This window comes from Dryobates pubescens, chromosome 26, assembly GCF_014839835.1.
Source record: "Dryobates pubescens isolate bDryPub1 chromosome 26, bDryPub1.pri, whole genome shotgun sequence".
NCBI lineage: Eukaryota > Metazoa > Chordata > Aves > Piciformes > Picidae > Dryobates > Dryobates pubescens.
In genome coordinates, this window is record NC_071637.1 from 15311212 (window position 1) to 15333876 (window position 22665).

General features: G+C 50.6%; 2 protein-coding genes across 2 annotated transcripts; one reads left to right on the forward strand and one right to left on the reverse strand.

Moving 5' to 3' along the window:
• Nucleotides 1-5103: 5103 nt before the first annotated feature.
• On the forward strand, nucleotides 5104-15347 carry LOC104301417 (protein 4.2). Its single transcript, XM_009901797.2, has 13 exons — nucleotides 5104-5113; nucleotides 7560-7745; nucleotides 8343-8573; nucleotides 9105-9223; nucleotides 9853-9975; nucleotides 10375-10552; nucleotides 10861-10999; nucleotides 11337-11440; nucleotides 11745-11987; nucleotides 13059-13361; nucleotides 13625-13782; nucleotides 14196-14329; nucleotides 15141-15347. Exons 1-13 carry the CDS (start codon nucleotides 5104-5106, stop codon nucleotides 15289-15291), a joined length of 2079 nt encoding a protein of 692 aa, XP_009900099.1. The 3' UTR covers nucleotides 15292-15347.
• A 435-nt stretch (nucleotides 15348-15782) lies between these two features.
• Nucleotides 15783-22626, reverse strand: CCNDBP1 (cyclin D1 binding protein 1). The gene is made up of 11 exons (XM_054173489.1): nucleotides 22528-22626; nucleotides 22385-22444; nucleotides 21768-21847; nucleotides 20555-20636; nucleotides 19979-20075; nucleotides 19249-19322; nucleotides 18905-18981; nucleotides 18111-18364; nucleotides 17664-17724; nucleotides 16629-16675; nucleotides 15783-16266 (listed from the first exon to the last, which is right to left on the reverse strand). The coding sequence occupies exons 1-11, from the start codon at nucleotides 22592-22594 to the stop codon at nucleotides 16158-16160; spliced, it is 1008 nt and encodes a 335-aa protein (XP_054029464.1). The 5' UTR covers nucleotides 22595-22626; the 3' UTR covers nucleotides 15783-16157.
• Between the last annotated feature and the right edge of the window lie 39 nt (nucleotides 22627-22665).

Genomic DNA, 22665 nt, shown 5'->3' on the forward strand with positions numbered 1-22665 from the left:
GGCTGCAGTGGGACTTTTCATGAGGGTGTCTTGAGACAGGACAAGGGAGGATGGTTTGAAGCTGAGGGAGAGCAGGGGTAGAGTGGATCTGAGGAAGAAGTTCTTCAGTAGGAGGGTGGTGAGACTCTGGAATGGGTTGCCCAGGGAGGTTGTGGAGTCATCATCCCTGGAGGTGTGAAAAAAAAACCAAGTACCTGTGTCACCTCAGGAAATGGTCTGGTGGTCATGGAGTGTTAGGTGGAAGGTTGGAATTGATCTTGGAGGTATTTTCCAACCTTCATGATTTTATGATTGTATGATCATCATTCCACAAGGCTGCTGAAAGCTGCTCACTCTCCACTATGAGGAAGGCTTCATGCCACCCACGTGTCCAGTGCTGTGCCCATTCACTCCTTCCAGAGTTAGCAAGCCAAAACAGCAAAGATCAACACATTCCTAACAGATAATTTGACCTTTGCCTCCTGACAACTGTCCAGCAATGCAATCCCAGCTTCCCCTAGGAAGAATGTTCCATGGACACAAACTGACCCTTTGACACAGATTACATATGGAGGCCTCATTTAAATTTCTTTGAATTAAAGCCAAAACAACCTTGCAAACATGTAAGCTCCTGTGTCATTACAACAATTACACTGTTCTGCCACACATTATTTACCAGGGATGTGGAAGCTTGTCATAACCAGTCAGTCCAGAGAGACTGGAATGAAGATTGAAAAGGACACACAGAGAGAGAGACACACACACAGGCACAAAGGAATTCAGATTTCTCCAGGCACAGGAGGGGAACTTGGTGGCTTTGCAGCTATCAACTAAGCCATGAAGGGGTTTGGAAAGTTTTGGTACACAAATCCTCCAAGAGCCTCTGAAAAGGCCTTGAGGCAGGGATGCAATTGCACAAATTCTCATTAAGGCTTGCAAGAATGCAGCCTGTCATTACACTGAGCACACAGCACCACCAAACCATCCCAATCCCTGCAGTGCTCCTCCTGAAATACAACCCAGGAAATTATTTCGCACTGTGCTTTGTCACACGGGCTTGGAGTGATCTCACCTTAACGAGCTGCCTGCAAAGGAAGGCTGCTGTCCAAAGGGAAATCAGCCTGAAAGCTTCGGGGCTTGCTGGGCTCTCAGGGTGGCAGCAGAAACTGCCCTCAGCAACCACACCTAAGCTCAGGTTCGGTGCTAAAACGCAGATCTGGCCAGTGGCATGCACAAGGAATAAAGATTCTTCCTGCTTTAAGATGTAATTACACTAATGAGTGTTACCAAGACAAATGTCCAAGTGCCTCCAGGAAGGGTTTAGACAGCTTTTGCCAAAGCCAGTGGAAATTGATGGAGCAGAATGTGGCTAATTATCAGTGTTTGCCTTTACAAATATGCGGCTCAAATCTGAGCATGGCCAAGAGGCTGACCCCAGCCCTCATTGCATTCTGACTGATCACAGAAAACCCCCCAACAAAATCAAGTGAGCTGCTATGAGACATGATGATGTCCCTTCCAACCCCTAACATTCTGTGAGTCTATGAATCAGCCTTGAGAGACATTAAAATCGGTCCTCAGGATGGGGAATATTTCTTCCCCCCTCATCCTTCCCCATTCTCTTCTCCTGATCTAAGTTTCTAGAACTTTGATTCAGGAAGTCAAAGAAATTATTACTCTGAAAAAACAAAACCCCACCAAACCCACCAAAATAGACCAAACAGAACCAGCCCAAGCTGGCAGTTTCAGATCACTTGGCTCTGTCCCCCCAGGCTGCAGTGCTTTGCCATTTGGTATCCATCACTCCTGGGTACTCAGCGTGGAAGGGAGGTACTGCTCACTACGACAGACACCCAGAAAAGGCCCAGTGGAAGCATTTTTGTGTGGCTCCAAAGAAAGAAGGCATTCTACCAAGAAGGAGAATGCAGGGAGCTGCCAGAATGCAGAGCTGGAAATGCAGACACAAAAGAAAGGGAAACTCTTTTTATTACCCTGGTTGTGAGATGCTCACAGAACATCTCAGGCTTCTGCTTTCATAGGGAATAACATTTTTGTATGGCTCTGTGTTTGCACCTGTAAAACAACAAGAACCCCCAGGCACTAGAAAGATACCATCCAGGCAAGCTGGATGTTTAAGGATCCTATGGATCACTCTCCCTTTAGATTCAGAGCCCATGTCAGAGATGTAGCAGAAACAACCTTGCCAAGACCTAGGTGAAGTTTTGAAGCAGCAGCAATGTAAGGAGGGCAAAGAGGGCACAAAACCTGCCCATGACATCAAGCCATTTAAATTACTGAGGGCTAAAAACTGTGAGGAACTTCAGAGGGCCCCAGACAAAGCAAAATGGATGAGAATGGATGAGCTGGGAAATGCAGCTTGGGAAATGCAGCTTGGGAAATGCACAGTAAGCAAGCAGCCTTTGGTCAGCCACCATGCTGAGCGTTACATCAGCCATGGCAAGGGCAGGAGGAGACCTCAGCACAGACAGCTCAGCTGGGATGACAGCACCTTGGATGTCTGCAGATCCCACTAATGACATGTTGGGCTGCAAATGGGCAGAAGGGGATTACTCCCAGGAGCATTTATCATGAAGCAGAATGCTCAGAGCGCTGCCAAGTCTTGCACAGCATCGGCTGCGAGGTGATGCCTCGCTTGCTGGGGTGAAGCTCAGGCACATTCTTCTGAGGCAACTGGTGGTGTGCAGTGCCAGAGAGCAGATCAGACTGGGTGAAGCTCCATCCTGACCCAGTCCAGCAGGCTGTGCATGCTGATGCTTTTTTTGTTGTATTTGGACAGGATTAATTAAGTCTTACCAAACCCTTACACCGAATTCCCTCTGTTGATCTCCTGGCCCTTGTGCCCCTGAGGTTACACCTGAGTCCATGACCTAATTTAGGATCACAGATCCTCCCCGGCTGAAATGCCACTTGAGCTCTGCGTGCAGCAGTCTCTTTTGTGTGTTAAACCTTTCCCAATGGGCCTTTTTTCAGCCTCCTTCAGCGTGATTAAAGATGCAAAGGGACAGTCAGCAGCTCCCTGCTCACTTCACGACGTGCATCCGCACTGCAGTTGCCAGTTCGGCCAAGAGATGGTACTGCATGCTCGCTTACACAGCCCCTGCAGGGCAGTGGTGATGGGATAAATACCTGCGGGCAGCTAAACCACTCTTTTGACTTAGACCTTCATACAGGTGCAGATGGCAAAGGTGCATTTGAAACCAGTGATGGTGCAAAGGAAGTCAGAGCTCTGAGCACAGTCACTTGGCTAACACTGCATAGAATCACAGAATGGTCCACGCTGGAAGGGACCTCCAAAGGTCATCCAGTCTGACCTCCCCACATTCAGCAGGGATATCCCCAGCTAGATCAGGTTGCCCAGGGCCTTGTCAAGCCTGACCTCCAGGGATGGAGCCTCAACCACCTCCTTGGGCAACCTGTTCCAGTGTTCCACCACCTTCATAGTAAAGAACTTGTTTAGTTGATTAGGTGGTGTGGGATGATGGGTTGGACTTGATGATCTTGAAGGTCTCTTCCGACCTGGTCTATTCTATTCTATTTAGGTGTTCAAGGGGAGATTGGATGTGGCACTTGGTGCCATGGTCTAGTTGTGAGGTCTGTTGGGACAGGTTGGACTTGATGATCCTTGGGGTCTCTTCCAACCTTAGTTATACTGTGATACTGTGATACTGTAATACCCAATCCCAATCTGCTCTTCTCTAGTTTGAAGCCACTGCCCCTGACAGCCTTTGCAAACAATCTCTCTCCATCCTTCCTGTAGCCCCCTTCAGGTACTGGAAGGCTGCTATTAGGTCTCCCCAGAGCTTCCTCTTCTCCAGGCTGAACACCCCCAGCTCCCTCAGCCTCTCCTCATAGCAGAGCTGCTCCAGCCCCTTGCCCATTCTCTCATGGCCTCCTCTGGACCTGCTCCTTCAGGTCCACGTCCTTCCTGTATTGAGGGCTCCAGACCTGTACACAGTACTCCAGGTGAGGTCTTACCAGACCAAAGTGGCAGAATCACCTCTCTGGATCACCCCCAAGTCCTTTTTCACAGGGCTGCTTTCTATGTACTGCAAAAGCAGAGATCAGCCATTCTATCCTGTGTTTAGTTCTTTATAGCAAAGAACAAGTTCAAACCACATACTAAACCCACACCTCACTGACACAGAACACACAGAGATCATTGTCTGAAAGAGCCCCCCTCAACCCCCCCCAGTGTGTTTGTATTTCACTGTTTCCCCATTTCTGCAAAGCCAGTGACCTCCATGCCACCCAGTAACAGTCAAAGCAATCAAACCTTGTGTAAGGCAGCAATGGATATCAGGTAGTGATAGGACTAGGGGGAATGGAGTGAAGCTGGAGGTGGGGAGATTCAGACTGGACATGAGGAAGAAGTTCTTCTCCCTGGAGGTGTTTAAGCCCAGGCTGGATGAGGCTCTGGCCAGCCTGATCTGGTGTGGGGGGTCCCTGCTCATGGCAGGGTGGTTGGAACTAGATGATCCTTGTGGTCCCTTCCAACCCTGACTGACTCTGTGAGTCTAATGTGCCCTTGCCACAGAGAAGGGCACCAACACCCTGGGGTGCCACAGAGAAGGGCACCAACACCCTGGGGTGCCACAGAGAAGGGCACCAACACCCTGGGGTGCATCAGTATTGCCAGCAGCTGGAGGGAGCCGATCATTCCCCTCCTTCAGCACTGGTGAGGCCACAGCTGGAGCTCTGTGCCCAGCTCTGGGCTCCTGACCTGAGTACAAGACAGACAGGACCACACTGGAAGGAGTCCAGCATGGGGTCCCCAGTGCACATCTCTCTGAAGAAGAGCCCAGCTGTCTGTGCAGGCTTCACATCCTGCTGTGGCATTGAAGCTCACCTGTAGGTAGGAAAAGCCTCCCCTTTCAGAGGGTGTCTTTACTGTAGCCTCAGAGATAAAAAAAAGCCCTCAACTTCTGCACAGCAGGCCAGCAAGATAAGCTGAAGGAAAAGTGCCAACCTCACGTCCCACCCTGCATGAAGAAATTGAGCAAACAACTTTGTGAGTGGAGGACTTCTACAGCAAGCTGAAGGAAGGAGTCGTTGCCCAACAGAGCAAGCAGAAGCTGAAGACTTTCTTGGTCCAGGGAACTAGACATGGGGCAAGGTAAGCAGCAATCACTTCGGTTAATCCCACGTGGTTCCTCAGCAGCTGTCTCTGCTCTGGGGAGCTTGCAGAAGAAGTGACCAAAAGGAGCTCTGAAGGCTAAGGGAGGACTGCACAAAAAGGACCAGCAAACAAAACCTGGTGGCAATGTGTAAGAGGAGACTGAGTGCAGTGAGAAGCACCTAAGGCAGATGGGTGAGAGTCTGGATGCAAAGGCAACAGAGTTATCCTCAGCATAGGGACTGGGGGTGGCAGGAGGCAAGCCAGGCTGCAGACTGAAGCAGAGCAGTGACTGCTTTAGCCACCTGAGCAAGGGCAGGGTCCATGTTCCAAGCAGCCTTGGAGAGAGTGACAATAAGATCCATGAAAAAGTCAGAGGGAGAAGAGGGGCCCAGGCTGCATGTGACTCACCAGGGTACAAGACAGCCAGAAGAGATATCTTCATCACAGAAGAGAAAACACATGAGGTCAGAGCTGGCTCTGGAAAGCTTCAACTGGCACAGGGCTATGAACTGGGACAGCTGCTGAGGGATTTGAAAGCCAGGCCAGAATCATTCACTGAAAACAGTGCATGACATAATTCATATGGGAAAGAAAGAAACAAAGCACAAGATCCAGAGAGACTGCCACAACAACCCCAGGAAACAGCAGTGGGAGATGGCAGCCAGGCAGAGGACAAGATGAGAGCAGACCAATGACAACTGCAAAGAGCAGGAGCTGTGGCTTTCACGTGGGAGCAGTGGCTCTGGGTAGCAGAGGAATGCTCTGTGCATTGATTTTAGTTTGGTTTTAGCTGGAACAAAGGGAGGAGTCTGGGTCCACAAGGGGAGGTAGATGACAGCATGTGTCACACAAGCAGCAGCAGTTGCAACCCACAGGTTCAAGGATGAGTTGGGAGCTGAAGAGGGAAGTGAGGTCAGGATGATGCCAAGGCTGAGCAAACACCAGCAGGTCTCAGCAGGTCTGGGAAGATTAAGAATACCACAGAAAGCAGAAGAAAAGTGCAAGTGTATGACCACCCTACAGCCACTGAGCACCAAACTGGGGGCTTCAAGGTTTGACAGGGTTTGTTTTCCCTCTGTTAGACAGAAGCATTTGTGGTGTGCATGATGCATGCACAGGAGCTGGGAGGAGGAGGAGCATTTCTGTCTCCTGCAGCTCTGGGGGTGAAGTTGCCAACTAATATGGTATAGAGAAGGAAGAGCTGGTGTTTGACTTGCTGTGATCCACCAGTTCCAGGACTACGCAGCCAGTGTGCATTTGATCCAGCAGTGAAGTCTGCACTGGGAGCTGGGCATTGCTGCAGATCATAGCTGAGGGTCAAGAGAAAGGGTACAGAGTAGTCATGAGGTCTTGGGCGACAGGTTGGACTTGATGATCTTTGAGGTCTGTTCCAACCTTGTTGATTCTATGACTGCTCACTTGAACCCAGGGATAGGACAAGGGGCAATGGATGGAAACTACAGCACAGGAGTTTCCACCTCAACGTGAGGGGGAACTCCTTCACTGTGAGCACTGGAACAGGCTGCCCAGAGAGGTTGTGGAGTCTCCTTCTCAAGACCCATCTGGATGCATTGCTGTGCAACTTGTGCTGGATTCTACAGTCCTGCTCTGGCAGGGGGGTTGGACTTGATGATCTCTGGAGGTCCCTTCCAACCCCTAACATCCTGTGAGCCTGTGATCAGACCCACGTGGGGCAGTCACTGCTGGAAGAGCTTGCACCACATTGCAAGTGGGATGCCACAGCTTGTCCCCTGTGCACAGTTTCAGCCACAGGAAGAGATGCTGCTTTGAGTGTTACTGATGCCACTGAGCACACAGAGCAGGACTCCAGTTGTAGCCACAGTGCATGCTCTGTACTGGCCACTGGGATCATCTGAACGCTGATTTCTGTTCTGTGTCCTTTCCTGGGCAGGAAGGAGCTTTTGCACAATCACTTGCTTCACTTAAGGGTGCTGTGGTACAAGCAAAGGCAGCTCAATAGCCACTTGACACAAGAACAACCAAGCTCAGAGTGAGGGACAGAAAGTCTCAAAGGTGGGGGAGGTCACTGTCCAAGTGGAGAAACACAAAATCACCTGTCTGGGATGGGATGGGGTAGAGTAGAGTAGAGCAGAGTAGAGTAGAGTAGAGTAGAGTAGAATAAACCAGGCTGGAAAAGACTTTCGAGATCATCCAGTCCAACCTATCACCCAACACCATCTAATCAACTAAACCATGGCACCAAGTGCCTCATCCAGGCTCTTCCTAAACACCTCCAGGGATGATGACTCCACCACCTCCCTGGGCAGCACATTCCAGTGGCCAATCTCTCTTTCTGGGAAGAATTTCTTCCTAACATCCAGCCTAAACCTCCTCTGGTGCAGCTTGAGATGTGATGTGACCCAAGGCCAGACTGCAGGCAGCTCACAGCCCCAAATTCATTCTGTGTCTTCTCACACTGCAGGTCTAAGCATCAAAAAATGTGATTTGAAGATCACAATGAACAACAGTAACCACCACACAGCAGAAATCAGCACTGAAAGCCTCATGCTGAGACGGGGGCAGCCATTCACCATCACTCTGCACTTCTCATCTCCAGTACACAGCTACCTGCAGCAGCTGAAGAAGGCTTTCCTCACAGTACAGACAGGTAACATCAGAGTTCTGGTCCTCCACACACCTAGACAACAGAGATGCCCATGATTTGTGAGGGCAGTGAACTGCTTATCTGAGGCAGAGTCTCCTGCTGGTGGGACCCAGGGTCGAAACAGATCTCCTTCCAGAAGAGACACTGCAACACAATAACCAGGGCAGGGACACTCCTCTATGATTTGAAAGTGCTCCCAAGATTTCATCTCTCTCCTGGCTTTGGGGTTAGGAATGTTCAGACTCAGCCAGCCTGTCACAGAGATGTTTTCTGTTAGTGTTTTCTGGTGAGACCCCTGAGAAGGGCAGCAGCGTTCAGCTCCTGCCTGTTTCACCACAGCCACAACCCCAGCAGGTCAGCACCACTCTGCCCGCTCCTGGGCTCTACAAATCCACACAATACACAACCCAGTTTCAAACACAGAGCCTTGAGAGCAGTGGTTGGAGGTTTTGGAGGGTCCCCAGGCATTCAGCTGCTCAAAGGTTAAGCCTCTCTCAAGAAAGCAGAGCTCTGGCTCCAGGTACAGACAAGGTCTCTGCAGTCTGCATGCGGTGAACATGCAAGGCTGTACCACTCACAACCAGATCTCTTTGGCTGCAGGATCAAATCCTTCCAAAGCAGATGGAACCCAGGCTGATTTTCCCATCTCCAGCCTGGGAGACCCGAAGCAGTGGAGTGCAGCCCTGGAAGAACAGGACCCATGGTCCTGGACCATCTCTGTGAACACACCTGCCAGTGCTCCCATCGGCCACTACACTCTGACTCTACATGCCACCAAGACTGACTGTCACCTGGGCAACTTCACCCTTCTCTTCAACCCCTGGTGCCAAGGTAAGTGGTCAGAAACAGAAGGGCAGGCTGGGATCAGTCCCTTCACAAAGCCAGCTCTGGAGCTCTGCCACTCTACACCCATGGGTGGTGAGGCTGAGCCATGCTCCCCACCACTCCTGCTCTGCTCCTTACAGTACTTAGGGCTGATAAAAGCACAAAGCTGCCTGCCTCAGCACTCCTGGGGTACTCAACTGCCAGGGCCCTGGCCTCCTGCTAAGGGAGAAAATGTTTGATAAAGATTTAATAACAAGTCAAGATTACAACTGGTCTGATGAAGGGCACTGCACCTCTCTCAGGAATTGAGAAGTCAACAGCCAGGAGAGTAAAAGAGTCAGACAGGGCAACAGCCTGGCTCGGGAGGGACTTTGGACCAAGGAAACAGGGATGCCAATGAAATTCTTCCTTCCTGCTTCATTCAGATTCTGGGGTATTTTTCTAGGGCCTGCCAAAGTCCCTGGAGAGCAGTGGAGTCTGCTGATGTAAGAGAGCCCAGGAGTGCTTTCTGCCTGATGCTTTTCTCCTCTGCTCTAGATGATGAGGTGTTCTTGGCCAACGAAGCACAGCGGCAGGAGTATGTGTTGAACCAAGAGGGTGTCATCTACTGGGGGACTGAAAATGCAGTCCTGGCACAGCCCTGGGACTTCAGTCAGGTAAGCAGGAGGTCCAATGTCTGTGGTCTCCTACAGCCCCCAGCAGAGTGTGTGTCCCTATCCATTTCCGTTCTGCTGCTCTCTGCACTCTCTATCGTGTCCCAGGAGAGTGCAGGAGCACAGGGACTGTCCCATGGCCCAGTGCAGGCAATTTTAGCTACCTGCTCAGGCTATCCTCTGTGAAGAAATGCACTGATCTATGCTGAGGCTCTCTGTGTCTTCCTTTCACCAACAGATATAAAAGCATTTAACAGAACTTAGTGATACTGCCTGTATTTCACAGGTAAGGTGAGGACAAGTACAGCTCCCAAGCTGCTCAAGGTCACCTGGCACAGCCAGTGAGCAGCATGGGACTTCATTCCACTTTAGTGATACCAAAGTACTCAGTGCCAGTCTAGGGAGGGCTTCAGAACAGTATGAACTTCCCTCAGGCAGGGGATGCAGCACCATGCTAAAGCTTTGCCACCTTGACTCAACAAAGCTGCAGATCTCTTTAGTGTGCTGCGCCAAAGGGCTGCCTGCAGCTCTCCTCTGCAGCTTATCAGCAGAGGGGAAGATACAATCTGCACGGTTACCAACCCTTGCAGAGCCTCCAGAAGACAAACCCTCAGGCTGTGTTCTTGTTTCAGCTGGAGGAGGACGTTGTTGACATCTGCTTCACGCTGCTGGCCGTGGGGGAACGTCGCCAACGGGTCAAGGGCTGTGCCCAGCGCCAGAGCCCTGTTGCCATCTGCCGCACAGTGGCTGCCATGGTAAGGAGGGCAGGCAGCAGCCCTGACCCTGCAAGAGACGGCTCAAGTGCAGAGCAAGGGCCTGCGTCTCCTCATCCCCACTTTGTGCCAACCCACTGACCAAAGAGAAAGCCTGCCCAGGGCTGTTCCAAACACCTCCTGCCCAGCTCCAGCCTTTCCTGATATGCTTGCAGCAGACAAGGGCTGCAGCAGCCTCTGAGCAGTGGCAGTAGACTTACTGAACCAACCTCAGAGGAGGCTGTGGCTCCTCTTCTGCTCAGCCACAACCTTCATGCCCTGCACTACAAATCCTTCTGGTTTCATCTGCCTTAGGAGCAGCTTCATCAAACAGGGTGAGGCGTACCTACCAAAAAGGCGTACCAATTCCTTAACCCACCTTTCTCTCCTCTTTTCCTGCAGCTGAGCTGTGATGAGTTAAGAGGAATCCTGACAGAACAGGGGACTGGGCCAGCCTCTGATGGGACACCCCCTTCCAAGTGGCTGGGAAGCAGAGCCATCCTCCAGCAGTGGTTGGCATCTCAGTGCAAGCCTGTCCGCTACGGGCAGTGCTGGGTGTTTGCTGCAGTCCTGTGCTCAGGTACAGTGCTGCTTCAAAGCTTCTGTGCTGGGCAAAGCTCTGCTTGGCCTGCAGAGCCTCTGGCATGTGCCTGCATTCCTGGACTGGCACAGATCCCAGTAATACAACCTTTAGTCTTTAGGTGAGAGGCAGATCCTCACCTCCTCATCAACATTCAGCATCCCTAACACTGAGATAAAAGCACATTAGGGCGCACCTCGAGCCTTTGTTTCCTGAGGGGCAGTGCACCAACAGGCTTCTGCACCTCTAGGCAGAGACAGCCTTAGGAGAGGAAGCACAACTGACTCACAGCTCTTTCTTCTGCACAGTTCTGAGGTGCCTGGGAATTCCCACCAGGGTGGTCACAGGCTTTACCTGGGCTCACAACACCAACAGCAGCTTGAGCGTGGATGAGTACTATGATGAAGATGGGACAATGCTCACAGGAGACAAGAGTGCCCGAGTCTGGTAAGAAAATGTGGCAGCACCCACTAAGAAGTTTGGACAAGACCTCCAGGAAGTGAGAGAGGGGCAGAAGGAAGAGGTAACAGCTGCAGGAAGTGGATAGGAGACAGCTCAGGTGAGACCCTGCAGCAACCCAAACTGAGGAGTGCCCACCAGAGCCCACAAAGGCATAGAGAGAGCCCAGTGCAGCTGGAGAAGATCCCCCAGAGTCAAACCGTATGGTCTCTGCTCTCCTCAACGCTCACAGAGGAGCAATTTCAAAGGAGCTTTAACTGGCTGTGGCTGGGCTAGAGCTTTCCTGTACCTCAGTGGCACAAGCAGGTGATGTTGTCTCTGGCAGGACCTTTCACGTTTGGAACGAGTGCTGGATGGCTCGAGCAGACTTGGCACCAGAGTACAGCGGGTGGCAGGCTCTGGATGCCACCTGCCAGATAAAAGACAAAGGTAAGAAATCAAAGGCTGACTTGGAGGTAGGTGGGAGAGCAGAGTGGAGAGAAAAATAAAGCAGTTCAATACTCCTCCTTCCCCCAGCTTCTGGGGACTCAGCTTGTTGACTTTTGAAGCACTAAATCATCACTCAGCTGGTTGGTTTGTGCAGCTTGTGTAGCTCTAAGAGCTTCATCAGAGCACTGCTCCCTGATGTTCTCCTAAACTAGGTTACTTCCCCACTCCCAGGTTAGATCTGAACTAGGCATGGGTCTGGCTGCTAAAGCATCTGAATCTGAACTGGACCACATTATCTCTCCAGGTCCATCCTTCTGCGGGCCAGCCCCTGTTAAAGCCATCAAGGAAGGGGACACAGAAGTGGATTATGATGTCTGCAACTTCTTTGCTGCCATCAATGCCAAGTGCCAGGTCTGGATACAAAAAGCAGATGACACCCTCAAGCCAGCTCTCGGTGGCACAAAGTACATTGGCAACAACATCAGCACCAAGGGCGTGGGCAGCGAGCGCTGCGAGGATGTCACACACCACTACAAGTACCCTGAAGGTATGGGGCAGGCAAGGGGCTGTGCCAGTGTGCAAGGGAGGACTAAAGGATTAGAGAGCAGACCCATGCCAGAGCACTACAACCATCCACTTCACTCCCCCCTCCTGAATGGCACAAGAAGCTTACTCTTGCTTCTGTAGAATGAAAGCACTGCTCGTGTCCCAGATGTCATCCTGCTAACTTACACTGATCAGCTCTCTAGGAGGCTAGGCCTTCCTTCACCAGCCATTTGCTGGCTGGAAAACCTTCTTGCCCAGTTTCTGCCACCTGTGCACCCTCTACATTCACCTCCCACTGTGATATATACAGATACAGTCCATGGAATCATGGAATTGCTTTGGTGTTTCATCCAGTCCAACCATTCTCTAACTCCACCAAGTGTGGTGCTAAACCATATTCCTCAGCACCCAATCTCTGTGGCTTTCATAGAATCATAGAATGTCTTAAGTTGGAAGGGATCTCAGAGATTATCTACTCCAACCTCCCCACCATGGGCAGGGACACCTCTCAACTAAGCCTGGCCTTGAATACTTCACAGGGAGGTGGCATCCACAGCCTCCCTGGGCAGCCTGTCCCAGAGTCTCACCACCCTTATACTGAAGAACAACTTCCTAAGATGCAATCTAAACCTACTGTTTGAAACACCTCCCTCAGAATCTAGCTCACAATAGGTGCTCCCAGCCCCTGTCTAAATCCCTTCCCCAAAAAGCAGCTCTCCCTTCAGAACCTGTCACTGAGTGTTCCTGATCCAGCCCCACCGCCTCACCCCTGTGGCACGCTGTCTCCCTGGCTGCAGCCTACCAGCAGGACACAGACTTGTGTCCTAGCTACAGCTGCCCTTAAAGAGCTGCCTGCCTGTTCTACTGACAGATGTTAGCACCAAGGTGCTTTGAAAACCACAGCAGATCTTTCCAAGCAGCATCTGTCAGGTACATCCCATGCTCTCTATGCTCTTAGAAGCACTTCCCCACAGAGCTGCCAGGATAATCCAACACCATCCTTCTGCATTTGCTACTTCCCACTGGTGAATAGGAAAGGAGACTAAAACTTGTGCTCTGCTCCCTGTTGCAGGTTCTCTTCAGGAGAAAGAAGTACTTGATAAAGCCTACAGAAAGATAAAGCAACTGGAGACAAGCAGCAGCAGCAAAGCAGAATTTGCCCTCGAAGATCCAGTTAACCTTTTCATCCAACTCCAGTCAAAGAGTTCCCTGCTCCTGGGACAAGATATTCCACTTTCCATTGAAGTGTCTAACCACAGTGGTGAAGAAAAGGCTACTCACCTGGTAGTTAGTGCCCAGTCTCTGCATTACAGTGGTGTGCCCATTGCCCAGCTTTGGAAGGAGGAGTTCCATTTTACCCTCAAAAGCAATGAAGGTAAGCAGACCTCTGGGTGCATGGCTAGGAAAGTCCACTTGGTCTTCTTGCCTCAGGAAAAATGCATTGAGGCAGAAGTTTCCCACAGGCTGGCTGAAGAGTTGACTGAAATAAAACACTCCAGCAACAGCATCTTAGAGGTCCAGCTGGGATCACAGAAGCTCTGAATGCTTTTAGCACGATGCTGGGTGCTGGTCACTCTTAACCATGCAGGCTAAAAGCAGGCTGCACTCATCACCTGATTTCACCACTCTCTATTCCAGTCAGCAACCTGCAGGTCTTTGTGCCTTACTCACTGTACAGAGGAGAGCTGGGGGAGAACCAGCTGCTGAGGCTGACTGCCATGCTGAGAGATGAGGACTCCTCCATGTACCTTGCCCAGGAAGAGATCAGCGTTGCTGAGTCCCCGCTCACCATCGAGGTTAGCTCAGTCTCTCCCTTTGTTTTTGCACTAGTGACATAGCTGCTCTCACAGTCACAAAGCAGCAAAACCTTTCTGCTGGGCTGGGTGGCCCTCCTCAGGCTGCCTTTCAAAGCACTGAGGCAGCAGTTTGCTGAGGATTAAGTTGTGCCACACTTGTCTGCGGTACCCTGATTTCTGCCTTGTCTGTGTGTGAGTCTAAAGAAGCCCCAATGACTCCTAACTCACCACTCAGAAATCAGAAAGGAAACTACTGCAGAAGACTGTAGCTGAGAAGAAGTCTTGACAGCTAGACCTTGCCTCTTCTGGCAACTGGCAGCTCAGGCTGAGACCTCCAGCACTGAAAAGCAACTGATCTCTAACCATAGAAGAATCTCTTTCCTTCTCTCCCTTTCATTTCCTTCTTTCAACAGTTTCCAGAAGACATGGCACAGTATCAGCCAAGCACAGCAAAGATCAGCCTGCTGAACCCCCTCCCTGAACCCCTGGAGAAGTGTGTGGTAGCAGTCACAGGGAGAGGGCTCATTTACAGACAGAGGAAGTACAGGTAACTACAAAGTGACTGATCAGAAATGGTAAAAGGGGAAGAAGAAATACAAGAGAAGCCAGAGAAAGCCTTGAGCAGGGAAGGCTGCCCTCAAAAAGGAGGGGGCCACAACATGGCAATAAGAGACCTGCTACAGCGTGAAAGCCCCAGGCACCCTCTCCTGCATTTACAGACCACACACAAGGTTTACACACTGCAAAGGTGAAAGGCCAGGTATTTTACACTGATGTGCAACATACAAGTTGAGGCCAGCATAGCATCTGTGACAGCTTCAAATCCAAAGGCCTAGAAAGCAGAAGGAAAGCCTCCTGCCAGCAAAGAGGGTAACAACGGAGGTGCCACAAGGCTGAGACAGAAAGAGACATATGACAGGAGCTGTAGGTCACCTAAACTAGCTATGGGATGTTATTTGCTGATGAGAAATCATCTGCTCTCTAGCTAGCCACCCTAGCAGGACAGCAAAAGTATGGTTTGTGACATCTTTTCACACATTACCCAGCACCAGGAACAATGACAGACCCTAGGTAGAATGTCAGCAGTGTCTTCTCCTTCTCTCACCGAGAACCAGGCAAACCTGCCATAGCCAAGAGTCATCTCCAGAGGCTTGCTCTTCCCATGAAAAACCCCCACATTTATCTCAGCATTAGGGCAAAGTAACCTTAGATGCCCTTTGGGCAGTGCAACCCTCCTGCTGCATCTCCCTCCCACCTTTGTTTTGGCACCACACTCCAGCCTAGTAAATGTACCTCATGAGCTCTGGGAACTAGAAATACAGAGCTGTGCTCCTGTGTAACCCCTTCTCACCTTGCAGGCTGGGCTCTGTGCAACCTAACAGCACTCAACAGCTGCAAATCCCCTTCACTCCAACCCAAGCAGGGCCCAGAAGACTCACTGCACATCTTACCTGCCTTCAGCTCCAGAATATGAAGAGCTACAAAACTATCAACGTTGCAGCTGCCTGATGCCCAGCTTGGAACAGGTCCTCCTGTCCTGTTTGAAGAGGGGTGGTGATGATCTGTGCCCTGACCTTGGGCAAGCACAAGTGTTAAGTTTAATTAAAGATGTATTTTAAAACCTGTCTGACTCTTAGTTGTTTATAGAAACTCAACTCTCCCCCATCTGCCACTGTGCTCACTCTTGTTTCAGAAGCTGAACCTTACTGTGACAGAGAAGGGCTGAATGCTCCAGGGGATGCTGCCTTTCTCCTCCTGTTTATGTGCCAAACCCACTGCTGCTGAGGCATTTTCCCTACCCATGGCAAAAAAAGGCCAGTCTAGAACTTTAAAGGGATGATAGATGCAGCATTCCCCTGGACAGACTCTTATCCCCCTGCAGATCCTAACTGGTGTTAAAGTAGTAAATATTTTCTGCATGTTTCTGAGGGAACAGAAGAGAAAGGTAATTCACTCCTCTCAGGTCAGACAGCAAACAGTAGCTGCACATCTTTTAATGGTTCATGGGGCTGCTGGCAAAAGAAGCAAGACCCTTTCCTTCTGTGTACACTCTCTGACACCTGAAAACAGATAAAAGCCACTCATGTAAACAGAGCAATCTTTTATTGTTGTGTGAAGCCCACAGCAGCTGTCTGAAGAATGAGGAACAGGCACAGGAGGAAGTTGCAGCACTGCACCATCCCCAGAAATCCAAGCAAAATGACAGCTTCTGCCACAGCAAACAGCAGCTTCCTGGGAGACTTTTACCAAGTGGCAGTAAAGTTCTCTCCTAAAGACATTGCTCCCATCGTTCTCCCAGCAGCTGGAGAACAGCAAGAGTCACTGGAGAAACAAATGGCAGAGCCAGTGGCAGCATCAGTGCAGAGTGGGAAGAGCTAAAGTTGATCCTGTGTTAGGTTCTTGATTTTGTTCATGTTGTGATCTACTGCACCAGTTAGAAACTGCACCCAGCCTTCTTCTGATGGTGGACATACATGGCTTGTCCTGCAAAAGTGGAGGAAATGCATTAGGAAAGCCCCCTGGTGTCTCTCACCTCTGCATCCAGACAGCCCACAGGTACTGGGAGGTGCTGGATTAGCACAGCACTACCACAGGACTGCTACACCCTCGGGGGCTTTGGAGCAGGGAAGAAGTCACATCCATGTCTCCAGGCCCAAACCTCAAAACACATTTGTGTCTTCAGTGGGAACCACCTTCATCTCTGCCATCCCTTTGTGACTGGGTAACATCACAACTATGCCAAAGGAGCAGAATTCACTGCCTAAGAACTGAGCCATCAAAGACATCAGAGGCAGAAAGACATCAACCTTCACCCCAGGGGACAGACAACTGCAGCTCATACTCACTTGGCGATCTCCAAGACTTTCTTCAATACTGAGGCCAACTTTGCAGCCTAGAAAGAAGCAAAATGGAAATAAAGTGAGCCAAAGGAGGAAGCAAAGGAGTTCAGCAGCACTGGAAAAGAAAGTGGGGTGCAGGAATGCCCAGCACAGCCAAAAATGAGTAAAGCTGCCACAGGCCCTGCTGCAGAAGGAAGCTATCTAGCACTGCCAGCCTGGGTGTGTCTTCCCATCTGCTGCTGGCTGGGAGAGGTGAAGATAAAGCCAGGATGCTTTTTAAAGCAGGCATTAAAATGGTCTTGAATTCAAAACTTATTAGCAATTGGTAGCTGACATTAAGGCATGAAGCTAGAAGTGACTGACTGCAATGGATCTGATGTGAAGCAGTATTTTCTTTTCTACCCCTCAAAAAAAACAACCAACAATCAAGCCACTGCCCAAAGGTATAAAACCAGAGTTAAGAACAAACCCCATTTCAGATACAAGGAGATGTGGACTTAAACTTGTGATGCAAGGGACCTGTGGAAGTCCTCCAGCAGAACCTCAAGGAATGCCCAAACCAAGGCTGACTTCCAAGTTCAGTCAGGTTGCTCAGAGGCTTGCCCAGACAAGCTTTGGGTACTGCCACAGATGGAGATTCCAATGCTTCTCTGAGCAGCTTGGGGAAACAAACCACATCCACTGCAGGAATTCTTCATTGAGGTAACTTTATATGAGCCAGTTTACATTACCCAAGGAAGAAAGCAGACATGGAATACAGCCTTAGCAGCCTTAGCCATCACTTTCCTGAGGTACTGTCACTGGGTGTCTGATTACTGATTGTAATTCAGAGCCAAAGCTCAGATGCCCATCTCTTCCCTGAGGAAGATGAGGAACGCAGTTCCACCTGAAGGAAGCTAAGTGTGCAGCAGGGACTCTTCATCCCTAAGAACTTGTTTCCCCAGGCAGTCACTGACACCCACTTCTCCCTGAGTCCCATACACCTCCAATTCAATTCCTTCCCTTCTCTCCAGCCAGGTGAGCAGAGCTGCAGGTACTTACATTGAGCCTCACAGCCAGCTGGTTCACAGGGGGATACATGCTCAGGGCAAGCTCATCCACGCTGTAAAAGAGAGGGGAGCAAAGGAAGAAGTGTCCTGAAAGCTCAGCTTATGGATCCTGGTCAAGACCTATACCCACCCTGAATGGAATTCAGGGTCAGCAGTGCATGACAAGGACACAAAGTCAGCTTTTCATTGCTTTCTCTGTCTGCCACTCTCCCTTGGAGTGAGATGTGGCCACAGTCCCATCCCAAGCTGCAACCTGTGTTCCTCTCCTAACCACTCCCAACTCTCAACAGCCTATGCCACAACAGTCTTCACACCACAGCTGCTTCCACCACCTGCTTGAAGCTTCAGTACCAGGAGTTCTCCTAAACCATTCTCTACACCTCAAGAAAAACAGGGCCTGCTCTGGAGCAAAAAGTGGCACAGGGAGAGACTTGCCTACCTTGGACTGATCTGATGAGCAATGTCTGCAAGATCATCCAGCTGAGTGATCTGCTCTGCAGAATCAGCTTTGCCATAAGCCTTCACTGCAGCCAAGATCTTCTTCAGGCAAGCTTTAGAAGCTTTCATCAGCCCCATGCAGAAGCTGAGCAGTTTCCGGTCAGCCTCTGACCAGTAGGTGTCTCTGTTACCCCGAAAGCCCAGCTCTTCATCTTCCATGATGTCACTGTAGGGGTCCTGCCCTTCCACCAGAGCCTGAGAACACAGTTGCACTGAAAACCCAGAGCCCAACATCAATTCCAGCAATACCAAGGGAGAACATTGACCTAGAAATCAAGACAAAATTGCTCTATGACCTTAAAGGTCTTTTCCAACCTCATCATCCAACCTCATGCTTCTGCTCTAATCATTTTAGTTATGGAAGAATCTCTCCAACCAGCATCTCAGCTAGCAGATCCTGCTAATCCCAGCAGGATTGTGTTAAGAAAAACTAGCCCACCCACTCCAATCCATCAGAGCCAACAGCAAGAACCTGGCAGAAATGCTATTCTCACATTAACCTAAACTGCCCCCCTAAACCCCCTGCCCCAGCCCCTACAATCCAGGGCATGGAATGCAAACCTTATATAAAGTAAATCAGGCTTGAGTTTAGAAACTCACTAAGATCCAGGTACAATAAAATCACCTAGCTCCTATCAGAACCAACTGAAATCAAACCAATCCCCACGCTCCACCACGGAACCATTACTGCAATTCATCACTGCAGGGTCCTCAAAGGCTTAGGGGGTTCCTTACATGTTCCATCTCCTTCACAGCATCCTTCACCACACCTAGGCATGCAGCCAGAGCTGATGCAACTGCTGCCTGGTTATCTGCAAAAGCAAAAGGATGAAAACCATGAAAACTGTGCTGACTGCAACAACTTTATCCAGGTCTGCTACCACCAGCTCTCTTGAGATCAGATTCTCTGCAGAGCCCACTGTTGAAACACAAAGAACCTGGCCTGGCTTTCAAGCTGACACACTTCAAAAGCAGTCAGGTGTTGCAGGAGGAGTGAGCCTTCGTTGTACTAGCTAAAAAGTCCCCTGGATGGGATATTCCAGGACACCAGGTCCCGTTGCTCTGTGTGCAACACTCACCTCGTGGCAGGCTGGACACTTGCTCACAAGCCTCCCACACACCAGCAGTTGATATGAGCTGCTCCTGAGACAAGCTGAAAGAAAGCAAAGCCCCCTCTAAAGTTAGACTCAATAACATCCCTCTGCTAGACTGTTTTATCTTTCTGCATCCAAGATGTTGCACACTAGCAACAGTGTGTTCCCCCCTCCTAGGAGCTGAGCTGGCTAAGTACAAGGTCAGCTCCCATATTGTGAATAAAGCTATGAGGACCAGCCCTTCCTTACCCTAGAAGCTTTTACCCTGAGCCCTGTTTGTGCAGTTATGTCTGCACCCAGGCTCACACCCTCTTGATTCTAACCTGGATCCTGACACACTTATTTGACCTTTCTTCCTTATCCTCAGACCCAGCTCACTGTAATGGACATGCTGGGCAATCACTGAACAGTGCTTACTCTGACCTGACCCTGATCCAGACATGCTGGTCTGACTTTCCAGCTTGACCTCATCACTATTGTTTGTCTGATGACTTAGACTCTCAGCTGAACCTCACTACCCTCATCAGCACTGCTCTGCTCACTCAGACACCAGGGGACAAGAGCCTTAGCTGATGAGGCTTCTGTCTCTTCCCACCTCAGAACAATGCCCTGCCTCCTCCCTCCCTTAAGCAGCAGGCTGCACTTGCTGCTTCCTAACAAGGATACTGTCACTTTTTCTTGCCCTTTTTCACTTTTTCCCCTGGAAAATTCCTACCTCTCCAATGGAGAGCTGAGAATTGTTTCTATGAGCTGGATCATTCCTTCCACCACTTCAGTGGTAGCATCTCGTACCATCTTCCGAAGAGTAGTACCTGGTTGAGACCCAGAGAGAGCAAGAAAGTTGCCACCAAGTCAGCACAAACAGAAAGCAGCTGCCAAGGATGAAGGCAGAGACTGCTCCACCTGTGTGGATATGCTCTAGAAATAAAGCTACAGGTCCTTTAAAGGGAGCTCCTCTTTGGAAGAGGATCTCAACTGTTTAGAAAGGTGAATTCTCAATCAGCTACAAAACTTCCTACACTACCACTAATTCAGGCATCTGCAGGGGTAGACAGACAAGTGCCTCACTCTCAAACAGGCTGCACAGTCCACAAAACAGCTGCTAATGGACCAGCTGCTCACAAAAACTTGCTTTCCTGCAGCTGCCAACCTCCTGTCATCACTGGACTCAGGAAGGTGAAGTCCTTAGCACCTCAGGCATCTCTGCCCTGCAGACTTTGGGTTTCTTTATACAGTGGTGAAAGAACCACCACCCTATATAGTGCTGGCTGCCCTACTGTCACCAGCTCACCTTGGCTCTTGGGGAGCCAGTAGTACACTGTGGCAACTGCAAGAATAGCACTTTGGACATCATCACCCAGCTTCTGGCAGTCCTGAAAAGGGAGAGGCAAAAACATTAACTGAGTTAATGGCAAAAAAAAAAACCCCAACCCTACCCTCTGAGTTAATAGCAAAAAAAACCCAACCCTGTGAGTTTATATCTGCACTGCACTTAGAAAGTCTCACAAGCACTCACATTCAGATTGCTTTGAGAATGGAAGCACAGTAATCCTAGAATGGCTTAGGTTGGAAAAGACCTCAGAGGTCATCTACTCCAACTTCCCCACCATGGGCAGGGACACCTCTCAATGAGACTTGGCTTCTCAAGACCTCATTCAACCTGGCCTTGAACACCCCCAGGCAGGAGGCAGCCACCACCTCATTGGGCAGCCTGGTTCCAGTGTCTCACCACCCTCATACTGAAGAGCTTCTTCCCTAGATCCAGACTAACCCTGCTCTCCCTCAGCTTCAAACCATTCCCCTTTGGCCTGTCTCTAGACATCCTCAGGAAAACTCCCCCTGCAGCCTCCCTGTAGGATCCCTTCAGGGCCTGGAAGGCAGCTCTAAGGTCCTCCTGGAATCTTCTCTTGTCCAGGCTGAACAACCCCAGCTCCTCAGCCTACCCTCATAGCAGAGATGGCCACCTTGCTTGAAAACCACAGCACACAAAGACCCTTCACGTGAAGGGTGTACACCAGAAGCTGCCTCATGATTTAGTAACCATTTGGTGTGCTCTGGTGTGGAGGCTATGGATCAGAGAAGTACCTGTGACTATTATTCTGAATTGAAGATTTTTTTTCCCCCTCTCCTGCAGACACAGGTGTGACAAATTACTCTCAAGTAACAGCAAAACTATGCAAGTGTTCTTCCCCTCTTTAACAGCTACAGCTGCTTGCTGTTGGCTCTATGGTCTGTACTGTCCCATATCCTGTCTCTTTCAGAAGCAGCTGCAGCTGTTAAAGAGGGGAAGAACACTTCCATTTGGAACATCTCCCTAACTTAAAAGAAATTGCTTCTCTTGGCAGTTCTTGAATTGAATTAACACAGCCTACAAAGCACAGCCCATGCTGACATCCCTTGTCTGCGCTGCACCCAATGACTTTGGGTTAGTCAAGTGAAACAGAAGGCACCTGAACCTTGTCACAAACAGGGCAGCTTCACAGGCTGGGGAGGCTTCCACTCACCTCTGCAGAAGTCAGTGGAGACCTTGAAAATGCCAGGCTGAGCTTGGTAGCTTCCTGTGATGTTACTTTGAATGCCTGACCTGGAAAGGATTCAATGGGGGCAAGAAAATAGAAAGTAACCTGGGTAGAAGATAAGAGCTACTACCTTCACAACTCCTTGATTACCATTTCTGCATTACAAACAATAGGAAGACTTAAACCAAATCCCCCTACAGAGCAGAAATTCCCTGGTATGCTTGTATCATACGTGCTGCAGAGGCAGTATTTTTCCTCCTTTTTCCCCCATCTAGCCAGCAGTGACATCCACAACGCATTTTGTGTGCCCTGCTCACGACACCTACGCCAGGACGTGCCGTGGGGCTTTAGCAGCGGTCAGAGGCTTTAAAGCCGACGTCGTAACAGCTGCTCGCTACCAGCTGCCGCTTCACCAATGCAACAGCCTGGAGCGGAGGGCAAGCGCAAAGGTCCCGGCTGGAGAGCCACGGGGTTCTCTCCCGCCAGCCAGAGCCGTGATACGGCACCACGGCCCCGCGCCTGGACCTGACCCCCTTCCCCCGGCACCCACAGTACGGCCCAGCGCCTGTCGCTCCATACGCAACCCGCTGCCCCCCGCGTACCTAGAGCGTCCCAGAAACGCGGCGGCTCGAACGGCTCCCGGCCCCGGCCCGGTTCGCCCTCTGCAAAAGTAGAGAGAACCCTCAGCCTGCCGGGCCCGGCCCGGCCCGGCCCGACCCAGCCCAGCTCCTGGCCCGGCCCTCACCTCGGATCCCGCTCAGCACCGCACGCAGCGCGCCGCGCAGGTCCCGCAGCGGCTCCCGCGCCTCCATGGCCGCGGGCACCCCCCCTGCACGGAGCCCCCCCCTGCACGGAGCCCCCCCCTGCGGCCGCCCACGGCACA

What these genes read in the sequence shown, in the direction of transcription:
- LOC104301417 (XM_009901797.2), top strand. An exon ending in CCACTACAAGTACCCTGAAG is followed by an intron (nt 11,988 to 13,058) that starts GTATGGGGCAGG and finishes TCCCTGTTGCAG; the next exon opens with GTTCTCTTCAGGAGAAAGAA. An exon ending in AGTCCCCGCTCACCATCGAG is followed by an intron (nt 13,783 to 14,195) that starts GTTAGCTCAGTC and finishes TTCTTTCAACAG; the next exon opens with TTTCCAGAAGACATGGCACA.
- CCNDBP1 (XM_054173489.1), bottom strand. Translation starts at nt 22,594, where the DNA reads ATGGAGGCGCGGGAGCCGCTGCGGGACCTGCGCGGCGCGCTGCGTGCG. An exon ending in AGTGTCCAGCCTGCCACGAG is followed by an intron (nt 18,982 to 19,248) that starts GTGAGTGTTGCA and finishes TTGCTTTTGCAG; the next exon opens with ATAACCAGGCAGCAGTTGCA. An exon ending in AAAGTCTTGGAGATCGCCAA is followed by an intron (nt 16,267 to 16,628) that starts GTGAGTATGAGC and finishes CCACTTTTGCAG; the next exon opens with GACAAGCCATGTATGTCCAC.